Source organism: Tupaia chinensis, unplaced genomic scaffold (genome assembly GCF_000334495.1).
Source record: "Tupaia chinensis unplaced genomic scaffold, TupChi_1.0 Scaffold000047_1, whole genome shotgun sequence".
Lineage (NCBI taxonomy): Eukaryota > Metazoa > Chordata > Mammalia > Scandentia > Tupaiidae > Tupaia > Tupaia belangeri.
Window position 1 is genome coordinate 4,002,099 of NW_006159505.1, and position 8,484 is coordinate 4,010,582.

At 43.6% G+C, this 8,484-nt stretch overlaps 1 protein-coding gene and 1 long non-coding RNA gene across 4 annotated transcripts in view; one reads left to right on the forward strand and one right to left on the reverse strand.

Moving 5' to 3' along the window:
- Positions 1-6,727, forward strand: part of LOC102488456 (uncharacterized) — a 31,116-nt gene extending 24,389 nt beyond the window's left edge. Inside the window, exon 4 of the long non-coding RNA XR_333384.3 lies at positions 6,531-6,727. This is a non-coding gene — a long non-coding RNA (uncharacterized LOC102488456). The remainder of the gene's footprint in view (positions 1-6,530) is intronic.
- The window catches only part of XRRA1 (X-ray radiation resistance associated 1), a 62,010-nt gene that overhangs the window by 36,390 nt on the left and 17,136 nt on the right, over positions 1-8,484 (reverse strand). For all 3 annotated transcript variants that reach the window (XM_027774183.1, XM_014590608.2, XM_014590604.2), the window contains exons 5-8: positions 8,431-8,484; positions 5,278-5,349; positions 4,412-4,484; positions 856-953 (exon numbers count right to left, since the gene is read on the reverse strand). The exon at positions 8,431-8,484 is cut by the window's right edge and continues 1 nt beyond it. In XM_027774183.1, coding sequence (XP_027629984.1) covers positions 856-953; positions 4,412-4,484; positions 5,278-5,349; positions 8,431-8,484 — 297 coding nt within the window. The remainder of the gene's footprint in view (positions 1-855; positions 954-4,411; positions 4,485-5,277; positions 5,350-8,430) is intronic.

Genomic DNA, 8,484 nt, shown 5'->3' on the forward strand with positions numbered 1-8,484 from the left:
CAGTGAGTGAGAGTGAGCTTGGCCAGGTGTCAGCCCCACACCTAGCTCCACCTCTGTTCTCTAGTCTCTACATGTGCAGTGACTGAGGTAGTGGCAAAATCTTTGTTCCTTTGTGAAAAGTGGCCCCAAGGCTTCAAAAGATTTGAAGAGGTAATTAAGTTGAACAATGCATGCATGGAAAATGAGTGAGGATGAAAATGTTGATTTAGGAGAAAGCCAAGAATACAAACAAAGTTTTCTATACTTTCAAATCAGAAGATTGAAGAACAGCTATGGATATGCAAATGCCAATGGTCTGCCCCAGAATCCCAGACCCTATTATATTTCATGTTCATCTTGGTCCTATGGACTAACCCATACGGCCTGTTCTAGCCCAGCCTGCTGGGACAAACCCAGATCACTAGGCCAGGGGGGTCTTTGGAATCAGAGTTTTTAGCTCAACTGATCCCAGTTGCATTATCTACCTCTTCCCTCCATGGCTCCTCCAACCCTACTGGATTCAGATCTCTCAAACTCTCCCCCTTTGATATTCTTTAACTCACTTTTCAATACAGACTTCCTTGGATAGGACCTTTGGCATTTATTTTCCAGGATCATGCACCATGGCCATGGGTCTATTTTTACCACTGTTACTACTACCGCCACCACCATTACCAGCATTACCATCAGCACCTCTACCCTCCAACACTACCATCACCATAACCATTACCCTCCCCGGAGACCAGCCATGAGGCAAGGGTCTAGCTGGAAAGGCCTAGAAAGCCCCATCCCAGCAGTTATACTCTGTAGAGAACTCTACATTCACTCCTTTCAAGGGAACAGGTGGGCACCAAAAACTCCCTACCTCCAACTTACTTCCAACAACTTGAAGTCTCCATATTTCACGTAGATTGTTTTGATGCCATTAAATGCGAGCTCCAGTTCCTTTAAGGCTGGAAATGTGTGAAACACCTCTATGTGGGGAGGAAAAAGAGAGAATCTGCAGCTTGAGAAGAACTCAAAAGAAAAATATTAATAATGACTATTTACTGGGTTAGCTGGGCACAGTATAAGGTGCTTTATAAATCACAGGGCCTCTAAGTCACTAACAACCCTGAAAAATGAGGATTACTGCTTTTAATCTATGGCTGAGAAAATAGGCTCAGTCAGGTTAAGTGATTTGTATAAACGAGACTGGTGGTAGTGGAAAAGTCAAGAATTAAACCTATCTTTGTGCAACAGAAAAGCCCATTTTAAAAAATATTATTTCCGGGACCAGCAGTTGGCATAATGGCTATGTCACTGGACTCCCATGTAGTTAATCACAGTTCAAGTCCCAGACCCAGTGGCTTAAACTCACACTGGGCGTATGTGCATACGTGCCCAAGATCCCAAGAGGAGAATGGAGGAGAAGGGATTGTGGCATGGCCATCCCCCCGGGGTGGTGACTTCTCACTCTCTGTCTCTGTCTTTTTGGTGAGCACATGTGTACTATAGCAAAAACCTCTCAAAAAATTATTATTTCTGATTCCGAAAGTTGATCATGCACACCATAAATAGTCAAATATCACAATAAAACCTCCTCCTTAATCCCAATACATTGAGTTAACTACTAAAAGTTTCATGCATAATACACATATACTGAGATCACACACACACACACACACACACACACACCAGATTTTCACAAAATTGCAATCATCCTACATATACTATACTGCGACTTGCTTTTTCTCCTTAACAGTGTGACTCAAAGATTGTTCCATGACAAAACATAGATCTCCCTAATGTCTTAATTATGTTCTACAGTATAAACATATTCTAGTTTATTTAATGATTATCCTTTATGCTCTGTGAATAAAAGATATAAAAACTTCTCCCACTCTGCATGAGAACTGGATGTTGGGCTGACTTACTAGCCCTGTTCCCCTGGTAACCTGAAAGAAATGGCATGGTGACTGTGTTACTAGGCTTGTAGTAAAAATGACCCCAGACTGAAAAATTGCATCTAGACTAGAAGAAACTAGAAATGATTATAAACCCCTGATGGGGGTAGTTGCCTGTTTGGGCAACTCCTATAATGAGACATGCCCTTCACGGGAACTCTAGAAGGTATGCCTATGGAGTGTTACAAGGGATGCTGGCTCCTGTGGGAATGAGAATTCTAAGCTAGGGTAGCGCCTGCATCTACCCAATGAATCTGTCTTGCACCTGAGATGACCCCTGCATCTGCCCAATGAGTCTCACTGTCTTGCAGATGAGATGACAGCTGATGGATAGCAGTCCATGGACTGCTACTTGGACTTCTGTGAGGACTCCACTGAACGGACACTCTGTGGTCCTGTGCTACTGCCAGCCTGTGCCAGATTACTGAGAGCCTCCTAAGTGAACTGTGGTGTCAGTGGGTCCTATGGTAGACTTGTGAGTCAGAATGCCCAGGAAAGCCTAACAAAGAGACACATCTCAGGATGTGTCCAATGAGTATCCATGTACTAGTGAGTTTCTTAGAGTGAATTCCTCAAAGTGGAACTGTTAGATTAAAGACAATGTATTTAAAATGTTAAGAAGCATTGCGAAATTACTTTCATGATGCTGTACCAAATTACATACTCCCACCAGTTGGACACAGAGTCTCCATATCTATACCAGAGCAGCTATCCTCAGTCCTTTCCATTTTTACCAATAATTGATAGGCAGAAAGTAGTCTCTTGATGCTGTTTTAATAATTAATGAGGTTGAGCATCTTTTCATATGCCTACTGCCTTTTGTATTTCAAGCTCATGCTCCTGGCAGAACATACTGTTGCCTCCAGGACAGGCAGGACAGGGCTTCATAATACATCTTTTTTTTTTTTTTTCCTTTTTTTAAATGAGAGATCTTTGCTATAGGGCACTGGAGAGACAGAGAGGCAGAAAGTGAGAAATCAGGGACCAGCAGTTGGTGTAATGGCTATGTTGCTGGACTCCCACGTAATCGACTGCGGTTCAAGTCCTGGACCCAGTGGCTTACTCATGCCGGACGCGTGTGCATGCGTGCTCAAGATCCCGAGAGGAAAATAGAGGAGAAGCGGTTGCAGCATGGTCATCCCCCCTGGGGGGTGATTTCTTGCTTTCTGTCTTTCTGGTGAGCGCACGTGCCCTATAGCAAAAACCTCCCCTCCCCAAAACAAGAAAGAAAGAAAGAGAGAGAGAAATCACCCCCCTAGGGAGGTGGCCACACCACTATACATTTTCCATTCTCCTCTCGGGATTTTGGGCACACACACACACATGCCTGGCATGAGTTTTAAGCCACTGGGTCTGGGACTCAAATTGTGGTAGACTGTGAGGGAGTCCAATGCATGACCATTATACCACCTGCTGGTTCCCATACACTTCTTTAAAAACATCCTTCAAACTCAGTGCAGCGAAACTGAACTCATCCTATTTCCTCCCTAACCTAATGTGCTCTCAGTGAGAAGCTCCTTGATTTCCCCCTTTTCCCACATCCCCAATAGTTACCATGTCCTATAATTTCTACCTCTTTCTGAATCAACTCCTCTCTCTGTCAATCCCCTTTTGGCCTCACCCTGGGTCAAGCCTCAATTCCCAGATTTCCTGACCTCCATCTTCTTATCTTATAATTCACTTTCTTTACAGCTGTCACTGAGCCTCTCTATTTAAAAGTCTTCTAAGGCTATTTGGCCAGCAGTATTCAGTCACTCAATCTAGTCTTACCAACCTCTCTAATCTCACTTCTCTCAGGCACTCTTCAGTCTCCCAGGCCAGGAACTACTGTTCCATACCCACTCCTTCGGCCTGAAATGCCTTCTTACCTCCCATTTCTGAGCAGCTGTTCCTATTCATTTTTGGTCTCACATGACGAGTTTCTCTGCTCAGAAGTTCCTCCTGATACTCTGGTCAAATTGACGTCCCATTTACACACTTGCATGACATTCCCTGATTCCCTCCACCTCTGCTTTTACCACATCCTGCTTGAACTATCAGTGCCTGAGCCCATGTCTCCCACCAAAGCAGGAACTGTATAGACTCCTTCCTAAAAGTCATGTGGTCACACACCCCAGCAGGGGTCGCTGTGGACTTGCTGAATAACTTAGCTTTATCTCCTACGGAAACATTTATAGGCTTGAGGCCGTTTTTTATACCTATCTCATCTGAGCCTGCAGGACCCCCTGCACAGGGAGGAGGAAAGCAAGGGAATTATGCCCATTTATAGAGAGAGAAGTAGCAGCTCACAAAGGAATGTTCTAGTAGGTAATGCCAGCGCAGGGCTGGAGTGGAGGCCTGTGTGCTGCCTAGCACCTAGCACACTGCACTTCCAGAGAAAGAGATGCATAGCCAATCATGGGTAGATGGATAGACAGGTCCTAACACAAGTGAATGGCTGTGCAGACCAGGAGGCCAATGACAGTTTTCAAGAAGGAAAAACTTACCTAGAGGCAGCAGGTTTTCTGAGGCATTTATGTAAATCACAGAATTAAAATGCTTGAAGTCCTTTTCCTTAGCCTGTAGGAAGGCATTTCAGAAAAATACACAAGATTAGTTCCCTGCCTGGAAGCCTTGCCAAAACTCCAGAGCTGCCATCAAAGTGAAGGAAGACCTGAAGGGACTAGGAGCAAGAGACATGCTTCACATGGGAGCAGTCACTTATCAAGGACTGTAAGGGCTTTTCTGTTTCTTTTTTTTTTTTTTCTATTACTAAAACTTTCAAATGTACAGAGAAGTACAGCAAATAATACTCTGAAGACTCGTGTGACTACTATCCAATTTTATTAAATCTGGTTATCTTGCTGCTTTTGCTTCAAATTTCTTTAAAGAAGTAAAACATTACTGAGATCTGGCTGCCACAATGTCCAGCCCCCTCCACGGGCCCCTCCCAGTCCCATAACAACTCTCTTGAATTGGTGATTATCACCCCATAACTGTTTTGGACTTGTACTGTATACATATGTGTGTGTACCATTAGCCTTCCCAGCATGGAAACCTGGGAGAAATTTCTCTTGTAGGCTCTTGAGGTAAGAACTCAGTGTCACACAATCAATTACACCCCAACATAGTTCTGTGGCAGATTCAAAACCAGTTTTATTATTTCCTTTATCACCTTAAAGAGAAAGTGGCAATACAAAATTTTAGCAAAAGTTTGTGTCTGAATGTTGGTTCTACCCAGTAAGTCCTGTCTGACGCTCCCTTCCTCCTTCCACGTGACCCCAGAGACCCCAGAGGTGCAACGGACAAACCAGAACACCAGGTGCCACCTCAGGGCTGGCTTACCCCAGTCCCATCTGCTGGCTGGCCTCACCTTGGAGAGCTTCAGGCCGCTCACGTTAATGCTGCACAGGTCTGCAGGATTCCTCACACAGTGGTGCTTCAGCTGGAACATAGTTCAGGGTCAGCTCTCGAGGCCCCCACCAAGCTTAATGAGTTCATCTACTTGTTCATTTTGCTCTTGTTGGGCAATCTCATACATTCATCATACTTTGTTTGCTTATTCATTCATTCGTTTGTTCATTCACTCATTAACCAAATATTTAGGGCCATGCTCTGTATATACTAACAAGCTTTCTTGTTAGCCTAACTAAATCCTTGACATAAAAAAAAATTATCTCCCCTTTTTTTAATGAGGAAAAATAAGATTAAGAGAGGTAAAGTGCTTTGCCTAAGGTTCCACGGCTAGTAACTGATGGATCTGTGATTTGAATGCAAATCTGTAACCACTAAATTCCATGCTCTTTTGACTACCATATGTCACCCCCAAATAATAATTAAAGAGTTCGCTCTGGAGCTTTTATTTATGTAGAATCAAACCTCATCCCTTTTATTTCTATTAATAGTTTGTTTGTGGTACTATCATGTTTAGACACTGAACTGGGCACTGGGAAGGCAATGAAGAAAACAGAAACAGTCCATCCCTTCAAAGAGCTCATGGTCATATGGAAAGCCACGTAGCTGCATTGACGGATGCGATCACTTTTATCTGAACTGTCAGAGGGCACGAGTGCTCACCAGAGAGACAGACAGGGATGGGGAAAGCATCCCCTCACGGACATGGTCATACCACGATCCCTTCGGCTCCCTTTCTCTAGCCTGTCAGGATTTGGGGCATGCATGGATATGTCCCCAGGTGTTTTTGAAGCTGCCAGTATAGGACTTAAATTGTGATTTGGGGTAGAAAAAAGAATTTTGAAATCCATACATAGTTTTAATATGCATTTTCTGTAGACTTTCTGAAGATGTCTTATACTGCATATCCTTAATTACCAATAACCACTTTCCTACTTCTTCCTTGTTCAAGAACACTGATGTTGCTCAGATTTCTCTGAGTGGACATGTTCTTAAGCTTTGGCTCCAAGGAATAAGTCTAGACCTGCCTCACCGATGACTGTTTGGACATGTGATATATTGAGTCATCGGAAAAGTCATGTCACATTTTTACTTAGAAAAACATAGAAAAATATGTCATGGCTTTTCCAATGACCCAATAAATCTAGCCAACAAGACAACGGCTGCTGGAGCTCAGGGTAGGTAACTAGTTTTTCTTCCTTCTAAAAATAGACTTACGACAGTAACAATCCCTTCTCCATCCTGGATGTCATCCTCTATATCTGATGACTGGAACTGCTGCAGCTATCTTGGGATCATGAAGGCAATCAGTGTTAGAGGACAAGTCAGCATGCTGAGGATGGCCGAGCAGAAAGAGGGAACGAACCTGGGCCTTGGGAGAGATCATTAAACCAGTAAACTAACCTAGACAATGCCTCTGGCTTCTTATGTGAAATAAAAGCACTGTAATTGTTTCAAATTAGTTGGGAAGTTACTCAGTTCGGCCAGCAAAGATGACAGTAGCCCAGATAGGGTGGTGGTTGTAAAGATGAGAAGAAACCAGATTTTTTTTAAAGAATTTTTTTATTTAACTTTATTCATTTATTTTATTTTAATTTGCAGAGGACAGAGAGAGAAAGAGACAGACAGAGAAAGAGAAAACAAGCTTCCAGGGCCAGAACGCGAACCGTGGTCAGCCATGCGGGAGTCCAGCACCCCTAACCACCATGTCACCTGCTGGCCCCGAAAAAAACAGATTTGACAGCTATTTAATAAAAATGCTGGCCTAGGTAAAAGTGAGGGTGGGGCTGGTGATGGAGCAGCAAGTATCAATGATAACTCCAAGTTCCTGGCTTGGTGACCAGGAAGACAGTAGTGCCAACACAATACAGTAAATACAGAAGAGGTATGTATTGGTATTTGAGTAGGGGGGTTGGTACAATAATTCAATATGAGGTGCTAGGGTAACACTCAAGTGGAACTATCCAACAGGTAGACTGAATAGCCCATTACTCTTGGAAACATTCTTGTTTCTTCTCTTACTCAAAGTGGCAACATGGGAAACAAGCTGTGTTGATTAAATATGGGAATGCATATGTATTTGGAAACAAAGGGGGGAAAGACCACTATGGAAGCATAGAAGAGAGGCATGGTGATGCTGCCTCTCTTCAGCATTGTTGTTTTAATCCCTCCAAAGAGAAGTGGACATAATCATGAAACAAATTCCATAGGACTCTGCAAAAAAAAGCCTATACTACCCACTTAAAGTGAGATGAGACCAACAGAGTAGTCTTTTGCTATCTGATCTATGCAGACATCTATCTCTTGAGAACCACAGCAGGACCTGGGAACACAGTAGCCTACCAGAGAGTTCTTAGGAAGCTACAAGAACTGGAATGGCATTAATATTGATTTATAAACATGCCTTGCCTGGCAAAGCCACTGGAGGTACTGCACAAGACAGATGTGAGATCATTTGGTGGGTCTCCTGTACAGCTACCTCAGTCCCTTCAAAGCCGACCCAGGCACTGGGTAAACTCTGGTCAGTTTCCCTGGCTTTCAGCCAGACACAAAGCCACAGAGGCTGTCAAAGAGTGGTCCCTCTCCAACCCCAATTGATCTTGGGGGAATCGTCCAAGAGCAGAGCAAGAATTTCTCCATCTTACCAGGCGTTAGGATGGGATTTTCAATGGACTGTTTCCCTTGACCTGCTCTGTTGTCTTCCCAACTCAGTGAACAGTTTTTACCTCATGTAATGTAAAGGTAAAGACTTAGGAGTCTATAGATAGGAGTTCTAATCCTGGTCCAGCTATTTACTTGCTGTGGAATTTCAGCCAAAGCACAGTACCTCTTGGAGCCTCAGTTTTCCCATCAGCCTGATGGCAAAAATATAATAGGGATGACAATACCTGACTCACAAGGTGAACATTAAAAAAAAAAAAAACGAATCAGCAAAATATAGTCTTTTATATATATAGAAAGTGTGTTCCCTTCACCATCATGGCTGTACTCAATTTGCCAACATCACTCTGGTGTAGAGTGAGCTGGGGATAGTTGTACCAGAACAGGGCAAGTCCTCCCCTCTGTCCCCCAGCTGATGCCACCAGCCACTCTACGATGTGTTTACTCTCACCAGAAAAGCCTGGTCCAGGATGTGTCCACGCGTATCCACTTGGTGTTCCTGCTG